This window comes from Carcharhinus amblyrhynchos, chromosome 27 (genome assembly GCF_965287045.1).
Source record: "Carcharhinus amblyrhynchos chromosome 27, sCarAmb.v2.hapA, whole genome shotgun sequence".
Lineage (NCBI taxonomy): Eukaryota > Metazoa > Chordata > Chondrichthyes > Carcharhiniformes > Carcharhinidae > Carcharhinus > Carcharhinus amblyrhynchos.
Window position 1 is genome coordinate 40,748,434 of NC_137350.1, and position 17,717 is coordinate 40,766,150.

At 47.0% G+C, this 17,717-nt stretch overlaps 1 protein-coding gene across 1 annotated transcript; it reads right to left on the bottom strand.

Annotated features, from left to right (window-relative positions):
- Positions 1–2,618: 2,618 nt before the first annotated feature.
- Positions 2,619–13,226, bottom strand: selenow2a (selenoprotein W, 2a). Its single transcript, XM_080213705.1, has 4 exons — positions 13,119–13,226; positions 7,108–7,205; positions 4,561–4,637; positions 2,619–3,978 (listed from the first exon to the last, which is right to left on the bottom strand). Exons 1-4 carry the CDS (start codon positions 13,145–13,147, stop codon positions 3,895–3,897), a joined length of 288 nt encoding a protein of 95 aa, XP_080069831.1. The 5' UTR covers positions 13,148–13,226; the 3' UTR covers positions 2,619–3,894.
- Positions 13,227–17,717: the final 4,491 nt, after the last annotated feature.

Sequence of the window (17,717 nt, forward strand, 5' to 3'; positions counted from 1 at the left end):
CATTTGGTAATAATGCCCCCCACCTCCTTTCAGTCTGTCCTTCCCAAATATTGGACCCTTGAACATTTTGATTCCAGCCTGTAACCCTGTAGCTGTAACCCATAATCACAATCATATTGTACCCATTTACAACTACTTGCACTGATAATTCAGCTGCCTTTTGCACCTGTGGCATGGTGACACAATGGTTAGCACTACTGCCTCACAGCGCCAGGAACCTCGGTTTGATTCCCGGCTCAGGTCACTGCCTGCGTGGAGTCTGCACATTCTCTACGTATCTGTGTGGGTTTCCTCCCTTGGTGCAAAAGATGTGCTGGTTAGGCACATTGGCCAAGCTAAATTCTCCCTCAGCGTACCCAAACAGGCACTGGAGTGTGGCAACTAGGGGCTTTTCACAGTGATATCATTGCAATGTTAATGTAAGCCTACTTGTGGCACTACTTGAAAGCTTTAAAATGTTTTGTGCGTTCAGAGACACGTCTTTTGAGTTTTACTCATCTTGTGCAGGTCCCCTCTTTCCCCCAGGTGCTGCTGGCTGCCTGTCCCAGTGTTCTCCCCTTGCACTTGTGAGGAAGGTGAGATGTCAGCTCCACAAGCACTGTGCGGTGGTCATTCCTACCAACACAGCCATGGACAAATATGTGTGTGTAGGTTGGTGAGGACAAGATCAAGTAGGCTCTTGGTTCCCTCAGCAGCTGCCACAATCCCAGCCCAACAGTGATCCCTTTTAGGACCTGGTCAGCTCGGTCAGTAATGGAGCTACTGAGCCACGCTTGATAATTGGCATTGCAGCCCCCCCACCCAGAGTACTTTCTGTGCCTTTGAAACACACAGTGTTTAATGTTGGGGGTGGGGGCAGCAAATGTACTGATTCATCAGCTGAGGGTTGGGGGGTGGGGGGGGGGGGGTGGGGGGGAGTGCAGGAGGTGGTAATTGACAGGTGGTTTATTTGTCCACGTATGACCCAATGCCATATGAAATGTCATGGGTCTGGAGTCAATGTTGAGGACTCCCAGGGCAATTTCTTTGTGACTGTATACCACTGTGACACCACCTCTGCTGGATCTGTCCTGCTGGTGGGACATGGCATACCCAGGGATGCTGTTATCTAGGACATTTTTGTAAGGTATAACTCAGAGTATGACGATATCAGATCAAGTCGAAGACAGTAAGTCATTCCGTTTTTTAAAACTTTACAGCGTTTTGATACAATTCAGTAGCTTGCTTGTTTAATATTCAACCACATTGCGGATGCACAGGAGTCACAATAGGCCAGAGCTGATGAGGAAGTCAGATTTCCTTCCTGTTACAAAGATCACATCTCCACAAACTGTTTTTAAAATTGGAAAGGACATTGCATTATTTGGAGACTTAGATTTTTTTTAAAAAGGTCATAAATTCACTTTGAACTGAACTACCTACGCCGAGTCTGATGTCAGCTACTGGTAGTTTCTGGAAATCATTTGACAGAAGAGCTTTAAGTTTTGAACCTGTTATTCTAAACTCAGTTTGGAGGAACAAGTTCAAGAAGGAAGGTTGCCCCTTGCTCTCTTTATGCCTTGCTGAAATTGGGTGTGGGGTAATGAACGTGTAGCCAGAGATTCCTCATCTGAGTATAACTTGTCTGCAGTAGAAAACCTAAAAAGATTTAAACCAGATCTACATTCTCCTCACACCCAAGCACCATTGATGAAAACCTCCATCCACTGAGTTCCAGTTCCACTGCATCAAAACCCTGCAAACTTCATCCTTTAGTTTATAAAGCCCAGCTCTGAAGAGACTATTTGTCCTTTGTGTGCACCCAAGGTTATTTTTAAAAAGGGAGATACTTATTTTTCCAGAGAACAATCTTGTTAACAAGTTCCTGCAATTTGCTTTGAAAATGTTTTGTTTTACAATACAATTATTCTAAGTTCATTGAAAGAAGTCTGGTTAAAGTTTTCTTTATGCTGGGTCTCACAGCAGCCAAGGTAACAAACTGGCTACTCGGGCGGGTAAATTAAACTGTTAAACTAATGGTGCCACCAGTGGAGCTAGAGAAACTGTAATCCTTGCACCCCTAAAGGCATCAGTGAGGCTGATGGGTTTTTTTTTTCAACAACTTACATTGGTTCCATCTCATATTCCCAAGAAGCTGTCCCCACAGCATCAGCCTAGGCCTCTGGATTATGAATCACCTCTACCATCCACACCCTCAGACAGCGCGGTACTCCTTCAATACTATCCTTCCAACAGTCCAACATCCCTCAGCCCTGACCCCAAGCGCACTCCCTCAGTCCCGGCCCCCACCCCAACAGTTCGACATTCCCTCAGTACCGACAGCGCTCCCGAGATTGCAGCATCCCTCAGTACTGACCTTCCTCTCCCCCCCAAACAGTGCAGCACTCCCTCAATACTGATCCCACCCCGACAGTGCCTCACTCCCTCAGTACTGACCACTCTCCCCCCTCCGCCCTTGAGTGTGGCACTCCCTCAGTACTGACCGTCTGACAGTACAATGCTTCCTCAACAGCCAGGATTGTGTTGAATTGTGTGGAGTGTGAGTGAGTGGTGAGGGGTTATGCACAGGTGATTTGATATCAGTTTCCAGCCTGAGTTTTTTTTACAAACTGACAAGATTTCTGTTTTGAATGTGGAAATGTTTAATTATATTTGAAAGATGGCCAAATTTAAACATTTTTCTTTAAAAAACATTTACTGAAGTTGTAACTCTGCTCTCCCAGTAGAAAAAGGATCTTTGTTTCTTCGTGTTTTAACCATTAGATTTTCAATTAAAACAGTCATTTATCGAACCAGATTCTAAATCTGCAGCAGGTTCACAATGTCAGTAAATCGGCAGCTGCTTTTGCAGGAAATGCCAGCAGAATCCTCCATGTTTCGCAGCCAAGAGACTTGACAGTTTATTGAGACTGAGAGGAATGTGTCATACCCAGTCACCACACCGAGATCTGATGAATTGGATCGGATCGGCCACAGTGAAATGACAAAGCTTTCATAGCTACAAGGCAGCAGCAGACAGAACGCTGCTTCTCTGAGTGTGACAGAATATATCATTTCCTTTTCAGATCAATTGGAACACAATGCAGAGACCAGAGGGATGCAAGATTTACGCCCTGATGCCCATTTCAACCTCAGTGAGGAGGATGTCATGCAGAGATCAAATATATTCCTGATTAGTGAGGGGGCAGGTGAGGGAACGAAAGAGCGAGTTGTCAGCATTCTCTGCACTTGTTTCAGTTGATGAACTGTGTCTGGCTGAGAAAAGCTGAACAGCGACTGAGAGCGCACCAGCCTCCAAATTGAAGTAGCAGCCTGGCCCAAACTCAGTGCCAGTGCAGGAAGAATGCATGAAACAACCACCCTTCCACACTGATTACTGTACTCTTTTCCAAGTAATGTGCACAAAGCAGTGAAATTTGCAGGCAGAACCGGGCTGCTTTAATGTACGTGCACTGATTTATGCTTACCAGAGGAAGATTAGGGGAACAGACAAGACAGAGCTCTGGCAGAATCCCAGGAATAAGCAGAATACCAGCAGAGAACTGTGTCTGTCCAAGGAACTAAAGGGGAAAGAGAGAGACAACAAAGTAGTGACTTATTAAACTTGATTTTGGATGGAAAGATGATTTAAAAATCAACTTGCCAGACATGATCAGTGAAGCAGGAATTAAAAGTCACAGCTGAGTTGGCAGAAAATAATCAAAAATCTGTCAGGTCAACACAGCTTCAGAGTATAAATAATTCTCTGGCAGCGCCCAGATATTATGATTGTTGGCGTTTGAATGTTTCAGCATCTCCAGGTCCTGGACTAGAACCCACAAGGCAAGTTTCGAGTGCTGGAAACATGGCAGGTTAGCAGCTGGTTAGCAGAGAGAAGGCACCATCTAGGCAAAGCTACAGAATGACACAAGGAGGGCGGCTCTTGAGAACCTTTTGTACTTCCTCTCCATTGTTGGCTTTCTTAACTTCTTCGACGATCTGTAAAAGAGACGGGAGTGACCAATACAGCTTGAAAATCCACTGCTTCAATCACCTGATTAACAAGCCAAGCAGGAAGGCGTGACGAAGTGACAGCACCTTTCCCAGTTTAGTTATGGACACAGACACACACCTTCCTACAAACATTAATTGCTAATTCACGGGTTACACAAATACAAGTATTTGTCTTAATATAATACCTTTAATATAACATCCCAAAACTTTGCACAGAAGTAATCAAACAACTTTGACCCAGCCACGTAAAGAAATATTCCAAGAGACAGCCACAAATTTGGCTGTTTTCAGGAGTAAACAGAAGGAGAAGGATACTGGAGGCAGCATACACCCAACATCATCCAGGCTGCTCCGGCATTCAACATAATCATTGCTGATCCTGGACTTGAATTCCATTTCCCACCCACTCCCCTTTTCCCTTAATTCCCTGCAAGACAGCAAAAATCTGGGCATTCCTTGAATATATGCAAAGATGGAACATCCACAACCTTGCAGGATCGAGAATTTCAAGATTCACAACCTCAGAGTGGACAATTTCAACTTGAAAGGATTCCATTTTCTACTTACATCATCTTCATAAGGGAAGCCGCTGTTTTCTAGCTTGGAAAAAATCAGATTCCCATTGATTTCAATCTCAAAGCTGCCTGAAGGTGGAGAAAGAGAAAGGTATGAACAGGTAAGATAATTCCATCATAAGATACTGTACAAACAGCAAAGCAGAGGGCAATGCATTACTGCTGTGAGACTGTAACATGGCTATTGGGCCCAGTCTCTGGCCAGAAACCCACTGCTAAATCATAGAACATTACAGCGCAGTATAGGTCCTTCCGCCCTCAATGTTGTGCTGGCCTGTGAAAACCAATCTAAAGCCCACCTAACCTAAACTATTCCAATATCATCTATGTGTTTATCCAATGACCATTTAAATGCACTTAATGTTGGTGAATCCACTACTGTCGCAGGCAGGGCATTCCACACTCTTACCACTCTGAGTAAAGAGCCTATCTCTGACATCTGTCCTTTACCTGTCACCCCTCAATTTAAAGTTATGTCCCCTCATGCGAGCCATTACCATCCGAGGAAAAAGACTCTCACTGTCCACCCTATCGAATCCTCTGATCATCTTATATGCTTCTAAGTCAACTCTTAACCTTCTTCTCTCTAATGAAAACAGCCTCAAGTCTCTCAGCCTTTCCTCATAAGACCTTCCCACCATATCAGGCAACATCCTGATAAATCTCCTCTGCACCCTTTCCAATGCTTCCACATCCTTCCTATAATATGGCGACCAGAACTGTACGCAATACTCCAAGTGCAGCCACACCAGAGTTTTGTACAGGTGCACATGACCTCATGGCTCCTCAACTCAATCCCTCTACCAATAAAAGCTAACACACCGTACCCCTTCTTAACAATCCTATCAACCTGGGTGCCAACTTTCAGGGATTTATGCACCTGGACACCGAGATCTCTGCTTATCCACACTACCAGGTATCTTACCATTAGCCCAGTACTCTGTAATCTTGTTACTCCTTCCAAAGTGAATCACCTCACACTTTTCCTCATTAAACTCCATTTGCCACCTCTCAGCCCAGCTCTGCAGCTTATCTATGTCCGTCTGTAACCTGCAACATCCTTCCATACTGTCCACAACTCCACCGACTTTAGTGTCATCCGCAAATTTACTAACCTATCCTTTTATACCCTCATTCAGGTCATTTATAAAAATGACAAACAGCAGTGGCCCCAAAACAGATCCCTGCGATACACCACTAGTAACTGAACTGCAGGATGAACATTTCCCATCAACCACCACCCTCTGTCTTCTTACAGCTAGCCAATTTCTGATCCAAACCGCTAAATCACCCTCAATCCCATGCCTCTGTATCTTTTGCAATAGCTTACTGTGGGGAACCTTATCAAACACTTTACTGAAATCCATGTACACCACATCAACTGCTTTACCCTCATCCATCTCTTTGGTCACCTTCTCAAAGAACTCACTAAGGTTTGTGAGGCACGACCTACCCTTCACAAAACCATGTTGACTATCCCTAATCAAATTATTCCTTTCTAGATGATTATAAATCCGATCTCTTATAATCCTTTCCAAAATTTTGCCCACAACAGAAATAAGGCTCACTGGTCTATAATTACCAGGGTTGTCTCTACTCCCCTTCTTGAACAAGGTGACAACATTTGCTATCCTCCACTTTCAGGCACTACTCCTGTAGACAATAACAACATAAAACATCAAAGCCAAAGGCTCTGCAATCTCCTCCCTAGCCTCCCAGAGAATCCTGGCATAAATCCCTTCAGGCCCAGGGGACTTATCTATTTTCACACTTTCCAGAATTGCTCACACCTCCTCCTTATAAACCTCAATCCCGTTTAGTCTAATAGCATCTCAGTATTCTCCTCAACAACATTGTCAGTATTCACGCAGGAAAAAGACAAAAAATATTCATTTAGCCTCTCATCTATCTCCTTGGACTCCATGCACAACTTCCCACTACTGCCCTTCACACGATCCAGCTGAATATCAAAACATGTCCAGAAAGGGCGCGACAACACTTCAGCCCAGCACCCCCACCCCAGATCGGACAGGCATGGGGGGGCCACACTCCGGCCCAGCATTATACTCCTGGAGATGTGCCTTACAGACAAGGTATGAAACTCAGCTGCTTTCACTCTTTTCTGGTGCATCAAACAGTCATTCTGAACATCTTAGAGCTTACCTTGATGCAATATTTCCGCCATATGATGTTTGGCATCAAAGGGGGAAAGAGAGGGGGTAATTAATCACTTGCCTCACTGCTGGTTGTGGGGTCTTGCTCTGTACAAATTGACATTTTGTTGATTTTGCTTACACACCCAGAGAGATTACACTTCAACATAATTTACTGAGAATGGGATGTTGTGAATGCACGTTGATGGCAGCTTAGCAGGTAGACAACTCCTGAAATAACATATTCCAGCTGTATTAACATTCACCTGCTGATGCGTGTACCATACAATAAAAGATCAATGCGATGGATGTAAAAGCCGTCGATCATCAAACTAGCCGGTCAGTGTGCTCACTAGCCAAATGAAGAATGTCAGTGAAATTGTTACCTTGTCTCCCAACATTTCCAGTGATCTCCGCCTCAGGAAACGCCTCCGTGATAATGTCGGCAAGTTTCTGATAGCGGGGTTCGTACCCTCAGCCACCGCTACAATCAAAAGATAGCACAGTTAGTCTCAAACTTCACTCACCACCAGGCAGCAGACTTATCAATGCATCACCAGCAACAAGGGCAATCATCTGCCAAACTGTTAGAGCAATATGGAGTTGCCCAGCTCCTTCAGCCTCCAGAACTGCAGTGGGTCCTTCTCACCCTCCGGTTTACAAACATATTTCTCAGCTATGGCGCAGAGATGGCTACAACTCCTGAGCCACAAGCTCAGGAGGCTCCCTTCCAATCAAATAGCAACTTGAGAGAAGTGCTGAGGGAGCGCCGCGCTGCCAGAGGGCCCGTGCTGAGGGAGCGCCGCGCTGCCAGAGGGCCCGTGCTGAGGGAGCGCCGCGCTGCCAGAGGGCCCGTGCTGAGGGAGCGCCGCGCTGCCAGAGGGCCCGTGCTGAGGGAGCGCCGCGCTGCCAGAGGGCCCGTGCTGAGGGAGCGCCGCGCTGCCAGAGGGCCCGTGCTGAGGGAGCGCCGCGCTGCCAGAGGGCCCGTGCTGAGGGAGCGCCGCGCTGCCAGAGGGCCCGTGCTGAGGGAGCGCCGCGCTGCCAGAGGGCCCGTGCTGAGGGAGCGCCGCGCTGCCAGAGGGCCCGTGCTGAGGGAACGCCGCGCTGCCAGAGGGCCCGTGCTGAGGGAACGCCGCGCTGCCAGAGGGCCCGTGCTGAGGGAGCGCCGCGCTGCCAGAGGGCCCGTGCTGAGGGAGCGCCGCGCTGCCAGAGGGCCCGTGCTGAGGGAGCGCCGCGCTGCCAGAGGGCCCGTGCTGAGGGAGCGCCGCGCTGCCAGAGGGCCCGTGCTGAGGGAGCGCCGCGCTGCCAGAGGGCCCGTGCTGAGGGAGCGCCGCGCTGCCAGAGGGCCCGTGCTGAGGGAGCGCCGCGCTGCCAGAGGGCCCGTGCTGAACACACTGAGGCAGTGTTGTCGTGAGTAACGTTCAGACAACAATCTGGAAAAGGTTCTTTACACTAGGCGGATGGGGGAAATCGGGGAATATCACCTGATTATTTTCCCCACACAAACTGGTTGACCCTGATCAACAACCTTTAACCAGCATGTAATCTGGGAGACTGATGTAACCAGTGTCCTCACCCGGCACCCTCCATACCCCTCCCCACCATCACCCTGCCCACACCCCTCCCCATGTGGAGAAATGCAGGCATGAACCCACATCCCAGAACTGTGCCGCCAACATCCTGTCACATCACCACTTCACAATGCAGCTGCGTGACTCCCACACCCACAGTTATTCCATACATTGCAAAATGCCTCCAGCCAACCCTTACAAAACAACTTTGGGTGCCACTGTCAGAGCCTTCTTAGTAACCAACGTAATAATCATCACAACAAGAATGTTTTGCACAGTTTGCTTATTCCCCAGGAGGTAAGGGCAGGTGACAGGCAGGTCCCCGAGGTTCCTGCTGCTTTGTAAAGTCAGTCTGCTCAAACACCTGCTCATCAAAACCTCCTCTCCCCATATTCTGCCAACTATAGAGAAATGGTCAATCACAGCAGGGAGATACTGACAGTACCTCACAAGAGGTTATTGCAGAAGGTCAGGGGACATGGAGTTGGGGGTAGGGTGTAAGCGTGGATAGAGGATTGGTTGTCAAATAGGAGGCAGAGAGTGGGGGTCAATGGGTGCTATTCGGATTGGCGGTTGGTGACTAGTGGAGTGCCCCAGGGGTCGGTGCTGGGGCCTCAGCTATTTACCATTTATATAGATGATCTGGAGGAGGGAACCGAGTGCAGGGTGTCGAAATTTGCTGATGACACCAAGATTGGTGGAAAGGCAAATTGTGCGGAGGGTGTGGAGAGTCTGCAGAAGGATCTAGATAGGCTGGGCGAATGGGCCAGGAAATGGCAAATGGAATTTAATGTTGGCAAGTGTGAGGTGGTCCACTTTGGTAGGAAGAATGGTAGGAAGGACTATTACTTACGTGGCGAAAAACTGCAGCAGGCGACGGTGCAGAGGGACCTCGGGGTCCTTGTGCATGAGTCGCAAAAACCCAGCTTGCAGGTGCAGCAGGTGGTCAGGAAGGCGAATGGGATGCTGGCCTTCATAGCGAGGGGGATTGAATATAAAAGTAGGGAGGTCTTGCTGCAGCTGTATAGGGCATTGGTGAGGCCGCAGCTGGAGTACTGTGTGCAGTTTTGGGCGCCGCACCTGCGCAAGGATATTTTGGCCCTGGAGGGAGTGCAGAGGAGGTTTACTAGGCTGATGCCAGAGTTGAGGGGATTGAGCTATGAGGAGAGGCTGAATAAACTAGGCTTGTACTCGTTAGAGTTTAGAAGAATGAGGGGAGATCTCATTGAGACGTATAAGATGATGAATGGGATGGATAGGATAGAGGTGGAGAGACTCTTCCCGCTCAAAAAAGACAGTAGGACTAGAGGGCACAGCCTCAAGATAAAGGGGAGGCGGTTTAGAACGGAGTTGAGGAGGAACTTCTTCACTCAAAGGGTGGTGAATCTCTGGAATTCTCTGCCTGTTGAAGTGGTGGAGGCTGCCTCGCTAAATATTTTTAAGAAGCGGGTTGATGGGTTCTTGATAAGAGAGGGGATTAAGGGTTATGGGGAGAGGGCGGGAAGGTGGAACTGAGCCACGACGGATCAGCCATGATCTTATTGAATGGCGGGGCAGGCTCGAAGGGCTAGATGGCCTACTCCTGCTCCTATTTCTTATGTTTCTTATGATTCTGCCAATGGGCAATGAATAAGGCAAAAAGCTGCGTTCAGGTCAGGGTCTCCCTCGGCTGCACCTCAGAAGGGGGAGGGGGGGTGAAATCAGAGAACCTCCCCTCCCAGATACAAGCCCAGAGCCCTCCAACCCGACCCCTACTCCATCCCTCTTAACATAGAACACTACAGCACAAACTGGCCCTTCGGCCCACTAGTTGCGCCAATCACATCAAAACCTACCAATCCATAGACCTATCTATAACCCCCAATCCCATTAAATCCCATGTACTCATCCAGAAGTCTTTTAAAAGACCCCAGCGAGTTTGCCTCCACCACCACTGACAGCAGCCGATTCCATTCACTCACCACCCTCTGAGTGAAAAACTTACCCCTAACATCACCTCTGTACTTGCTTCCCTGCACCTTAAATCTGTGTCCCCTCGTAGCGACCATTTCAACCCAGGGAAATAGCCTCTGAGAATCCACCCTATCTATTCCTCTCAACATTTTATAAACCTCTATCAAGTCGCCTCTCAACCTTCGTCTCTCCAGGGAGAAGAGTCTCAGCTCCCTCAACCTATCTTCATAAGGCATGCCTCCCAATCCAGGCAACATCCTTGTAAATCTCCTCTGTACCCTTTCAATAGCTTCTACGTCTTTCCTATAGTGAGGCGACCAGAACTGTGCACAGTACTCCAAATGAGGCCTGACTAGGGTCTTATAAAGTTGCAGCATTACCTCCCGACTCCTAAACTCAATTCCTCCATTAATGAAGGCCAGTACACCATACGCCTTCTTGACCACATCCTCCACCTGCGAGGCCGATTTAAGAGTCCTGTGGACCCGGACCCCAAGATCCTTCTGCTCTTCAACACTACTAAGACTCCTGCCCTTGATAGTGTACTCGTTCATCCCATCGGTCCTGCCAAAATGGACCACTGCACATTTATCCACGTTGAAGTCCATCTGCCACTTCTCTGCCCAGTCCTGCATCCTATTTATGTCCTGCTGCAACTTCTGACATCCTTCCAGACTATCCACAACACCACCGACCTTCGTGTCATTGGCCAACTTACTAACCCATCCGTCCACTTCCTCATCTAGGACATTTATGAAAATGACAAACAGCAAGGGTCCTAGAACAGATCCCTGGGGCACTCCACTGGTGACCGACCTCCATGCAGAAAAAGACCCATCCACAACCACTCTCTGCCTTCTGCAGGCAAGCCAGTTCTGGATCCACAAGGTCAAAGCCCCTTGGATCCCATGCCCTCTCACCTTCTCAAGAAGTCTTGCATGGGGGACCTTATCAAACGCCTTGCTGAAGTCCATGTACACCACGTCCACTGCTCTTCCTTCGTCAATGTGTTCAGTCACATTTTCGAAGAACTCAACTAGGCTCGTAAGGCACGACCTGCCCTTGACAAAACCATGCTGACTATTTCTGATCATGCTAAACCTCTCCAAATGCTCATAAATCTTGTCCCTCAGAAGCCTCTCCATCAGCTTACCAACCACGGAGGTCAGACTCACCGGTCGGTAATTTCCTGGGCTATCTCTGTTCCCTTTCTTGAAAATAGGAACCACATCCGCCATCCTCCAATCCTCTGGAACCTCTCCCGTCTCCATCGACGACGCAAAGATCATCGCCAGGGGCTCTGCAATCACCTCCCTCACCTCCCACAGTAACCTGGGGTACATCCCATCTGGTCCCGGCGACTTATCTATCTTGATAGAATTCAAAAGTTCTAACACGTCCTCTTCCTTAATATCCACATACTCAATCTTTTCCATCTGCTGCAAACCTGTAGCAAAATCTCCCAGATCAGTTTCCACCGTGAATACTGAGGCAAAGTACTCATTAAGCACCTCTGCCATTTCTTCTGGTCCCACACAGACCTTTCCCCCTTCACCTTTTATAGGTTCTATCCCTTCTCTTCTCATCCTTTTACTTTTCACATATTTGTAGAAGGCCTTGGGATTCTCCTTAATCTTACCTGCCAAGGCCTTCTCATGACCCCTTCTGGCTCTCCTAATTTCCCTTTTAAGCTCCTTTCTACAATCCTTATACTCCTCTAGATCCTTAACATCTCCTAGCTCCCTGAACCTTTTGTACACCTTCCTTTTCTTCCTGACTAGGTTCACCACAGCCTTCGTGCACCACGGTTCCTGCGACCTACCAAATCCTCCTTGTCTCATCGGAACGTTGTTGTGCAGAGCTCCAGACAAACATTCCTTGAATATCCGCCACCATCCTTCTGTACTTTTCCCCAAGAATGCCTCCTTCCAGTTTATTTGTCCAATTAACTTCCTGACGTCTTTGTATTTCCCCTTACTCCAAACACCTTCCTAGCCTGCCTGATCCTATCTCGTTCCAATGCTATCGTGAAGGAGACAGAATTATGATCACCATTCCCAAGATGCTCTCCTACCGAGAGATCCGTCACCTGTCCTGGTTCATTCGCCAGTACCAGGTCAAGTACAGCCTCTCCTCTCGTACGCTTATCCACGTACTGTGTCAGGAAACCTTGCTGAACACACCTAACAAACTCCTCCCCATCCAAACCCCTTACCCTTGGGATATTCCAATCGATGTTTGGGAAATTAAAGTCTCCCATCACGACAACTCTGTTATTACGACATCTCTCTAGGATCTGTTTCCCTATCTGCACCTCAACTGCCCTGTCACTATTGGGCGGCCTACAGAAAACACCCAGCAAAGTTATCGACCCTTTGCTGTTCCTAACTTCCACCCACAGAGACTCTGTAGATAGTCCCTCCATAGCATCCTCCTTCTCTGCAGCCATGACACTGTCCCTGATCAACAGTGCCACTCCACCACCTCTTCTGCCACCCTCCCTGTCCTTCCTGAAACATCTGAATCCCGGCACCTGAAGTACCCAGTCCTGTCCCTGAGACATCCAAGTCTCTGTAATGGCCACCACATCACATTCCCAAGCAGCAATCCACGCCCTAAGCTCATCTACCTTATTTACTACTACCCTACTACTACCTTATTTACTATTTTCTTCTACCCCTCCCCCCTCTCCCCCTCCCCCCCAACTCCCCCCTCTCCCCCCAACTCCCCCCCCACCCCCCCCCCCCTCCCCCTCCCTCTCCCCTTCCCCCTCCCTCTCCCCTTCCCCCTCTCCCCTCACCCTCACCCTCTCCTCTCACCCCTCTCCCCCCACCCCTCACCCCTCACCCCTCACCCTCTCCCCTCACCCTCACCAGTACTCGATGTGAATCTTCACCCCCATTGCTCTCTCAGTCCCGGTACCGCTCGCGCTGCTGCTATTCGCCACCCAAGCTTCCGATCCCGCGCCTGCGCACTGAGCAATCAGCTGATCTGGGGGGAGGGGTCTGGAACCCGCCAATGGCAGCGGTGCGGGGGGGGGGGGGCGGGGCCTCTCTGGTTACCGTGGCCACGGAAAAACAACAACTTGCATCCACTTGGCGCCGGCGGCGTCCCCAGCCCGGGGCCCGGGGCCCAGGGGGAGGGGGAGCTCCCCGCAGGTGAGAGTTCCCCTCGGGGAAACAGCACAGGCTGTTCGGCCCATCCACTCCGTGCTAGCCCCCCCTTCCCACAATCTCCTCAACCGAGGCCTGTGCAACTCGCCTCAGCGTTAATATACATAATTATATCTCACACACATCAACATTAATATAAATATATCTAAATACATCTGCATAAATATAACTTTTTAAAATACACATCTGCATCAATATGAAAATAAATATAAAGATCTAAATACACCTCAGTATAAATATATCTGAGTATATCTAAATAAATATATCTAAATGTGAAATATGTCTACAGAAATACCTAAATAAAAAATATCTGGAATTAAGAATCTACTGATGACCATGAAACCATTGTTGATTATCAGAAAAACCCATCTAATTCATTAATGTCCTTTCGGGAAGGAAATCTGCTGTCCTTACCCTGTCTGGCCTACATGTGACTCCAGACCCACAGCAATACCGTTGACTCTCTACTGCCCTTAGGCAACTAGCAATGGGCAATAAAAATGCTGGACAGCCAGCAACGCCTATGTCTCATGAATAAATTTAATAAAATCTCAATTAACGTACATCTCGATATTAAATATATCTAAATCAACATACCTCAAAAACCTCAATATTAAAGTTTATTTATTAGTCAAAAGTAGGCTTACATTAACACTGCAATGAAGCCACTGTGAAAATCCTCTAGTCAGCACATGGCTGCACCTGTTCAGGTACACTGACGGAGAATTTAGCACAGCCAATTCACTTAACCAGCACATCTTTCACACTGTGGGAGGAAACCGGAGCACCCGGAGAAAACGCATACAGACATGGGGCAAACATGCAAACTCCACACAGACAGTAACCCAAGTCGGGAATTGAACCCAGGTCCTTGGCACTGTGAGGTAGCAGTGCTAGCCAGTGTGCCACCATGCTACCCTCTAATAATTAAAAATATTTAAATACATCTCAATATTCAGTATATTTAAATATATCTAACCTATTAAGTATATCTTATTATTAAATACACCGACATAAATATATCTCAATATTAAATATATTTAAATATATTTCAGTATATCTAATAAATATACCTAAATATTAAATACACCTCAATATTAAATATGTCTAGAAATATCTAAAAACATCTCAAATATATAACCTGTTTGGCGCAAGAGTGGAAAGGGAATTGTGGCCAAACCATGGCTTACAAGGGAAATTAGAAATAGCGTTAGATTCAAGGAAGAAGCTTACAAATTGGTAAGAAAAAGTAATAGGCCTGAGGATTGGGAGCAGTTTAAAATTCAGCAAAGGAGCACTAAGGGATTGATTAAGAAGGAAAAATAGAGTATGAAAATAAGCTGGCAGGGAACATAAAAGCTGACTGTAAAAGTTTCTATAGGTATGTGAAGAGAAAAAGATTGACAAAAACAAATGTAGGCCCCTTACAGTCAGAAATGGGAGAAATCATAATGGGGAATAAAGTAATGGCTGAGGAATTAAATTTGTATTTTGTTTCAGTCTTCACAAAGGGAGACATGAATAATGTACCAGAAGTGCTGGGAGAAACACATTTTAGTGAACTGAAGGAAATCAGCATTAGCAGAGAAATGGTTTCGGGGAAATTGATGGGACTGAAGGTGGATAAATCTCCAGGTCCTGATAATCTTCAACCCAGAGTACTTAAGGAACTGGCCCTGGAAACAGTAGATCCATTGGTGGTTATTTTCCAAAATTCTTTGGACTCTGGAATAGTTCCTGTAGATTGGAGGGTAGCTAACGTAAGCTCACTATTCAAAAAGAGAGGTCGAGAGAAAACAGGGAACTATAGACCAGTGAGCCTAACGTTGCTGCTGGGGAAGTTGCTAGACTCTATTCTCAAGGATTTCGTAACTCAGCATTTGGAAGGCCTTGGTACAATCAGACAAAGTCAGCATGGATTTACAAAAGGGAAATCATGCTTGTTGCATCTATTGGAATTTTTTGAGGATGTAACTAGTAGAGTTGACTGAGGAGAACCAATGGATGCGATTTATTTAGACTTTCAGATTGTTATGTGAGACCTTGTTGAAAGCCTTCTAAATATTAAATTTATCACAATGAATACATCTAAAATATTAAATATATCATAGAATCATACAGCCCAGAAGAGGTCCTTTGGCCCATCGAGTCCACACCAACACATTCGAAACATTTCACTCAGACCTAATCCCATTTACCAGCACTTGTCCCATAGCCCTGAATGTTATGGCGTACCAAGTGCTCTTCCAGGTTCTTTTTAAAGGATGTAAGGCAACCCATCTCTACCATGCTCCCAGGCAACGCATTCCAGACCATCACTATCCCCTGGGTAAAAAAGGTTTTTCCTCACATCCCCCCTAAACCTGCCCCTCACCTTGAACCTATGTCTTCTTGTGACTGACCCTTCAACTAAGGGAAACAGCTGTTCCTTATTCACTCTGTCCATGTCTCTTATAATCTTGTACACTTCGATCATGTCATCCCTCAGTATTCTTTGCTCCAATGAACACAACCCAAGTCTACACAACCACTGTTCATATCTTAAATGTTCCATCCCAGGCAGCATCCCGGTGGATCTCCTCTGCACCCCCTCCAGTGCAATCACATCCTTCCTATAATGTGGCGACCAGAACTGCACAGTCTGGCTGTGACCTCACCAAAGTTCTACACAACTCCAACATGACTTCCCTGCTTTTGTAATCTGTACCTCGATTGATAAAGGCAAGTGTCCCATATGCCTTTTTCACCATCCTATTAACATGTCCTTCTACCTCCAGACATCTTGCCAAAATTCCTTTTTTCCACAGAACTTCCTAGTATCCTCCCACTCATTGAGTAGTTTCTTGTCAAATTACTCCTTCCAAAGTATATCACCTTTTCAGGATTAAATTCCATTTGCCATTTATCTGCTTATTTGACCATTCCATCTATATCTTTTTGTAACCCAGGACACTGTGCCTCAGTGTTAACCATCTGGCCAATCCTGTCATCTGCAACCTTACTAATCTTACCCCCCACATTGCCATCAATGGCATTTATATAAATGATGAATAATAGGACGCCCAACACAGATCCCTGTGGTGTGCCATGGGACACCAGCTTCCAGTCACTAAAGCAGCCTTCTGTCATTACTTTCTGCCCCCTACAATTTTGAATCCACTTTATCAAATTACCCTGTATCTTATGTGAATTTACCATTTTACTCTCTTGCGTGTGGGACCGTGCCAAAGGTTTTGCTGAAATCTATATAAAATACATTGACTGCACTACCCTCATCCACACACCTGGTCACTCCTCAAAAAATTCAATCAAATTTGTTAGGCATGACCTCCCTCTGACGAAGCCATGCTGTCTATCCCTGATCAAGCTTTGCCTCTTCAGGTGGCGACATACGCTATCCTTCAGAAGTTTCTCTAATATATCTAAATAGTAAATACATAGAACATAGAAAAACTAAAGGACAAACAGGCCCTTCGGCCCATAAGTTGTGCCGATCATATCTTTACCTATTAGGCTTACCTATAACCCTCAATCCTATTAAGTCCCATGTACTCATCCAAAAGTCTCTTAAAAGACCTTATCGAGTTTGCCTCCACCACCACCGACGGCAGCCGATTCCACTCACCCACCATCCTCTGAGTGAAAAACTTATCCCTGACATCTCCTCTGTACCTACTCCCCAGCACCTTAAACCTGTGTCCTCTCGTAGCAACCATTTCAGCCCTGGGAAAAAGTTTCTGAGAATCCACCTGATCTATACCTCTCAACATCTTATAAACCTCTATCAGGTCACCTCTCATCCTTCGTCTCTCCAGGGAGAAAAGACCTAGCTCCCTCAACCTATCCTCATAAGGCATGCCACCCAATCCAGGCAACATTCTTCTAAATCTCCTCTGCACCCTTTCAATGGCTTCCACATCCTTCCTGTAATGAGGCAACCAGAACTGAGCACAGTACTCCAAGAGGGGTCTGACTAGGGTCTTGGAAAGCTGCAGCATTATCTCCCGACTCCTAAACACAATTCCTCGATTAATGAAGGCCAGTACACCATACACCTTCTTAACCGCATCCTCCACCTGCGAGGCCAATTTCAGAGTCCTATGGACCCGGACCCCAAGGTCCTTCTGATCCTCTACACTGCTAAGAGTCTTACCCTTGATGTTATAGTCCTTCATCCCATTTGACCTGCCAAAATGGACCACTACACATTTATCTGGGTTGAAGTCCATCTGCCACTTCTCCGCCCTGCCTTGCATCCTATCTATGTCACGCTGCAACTTCTGACATCCCTCCAAACTA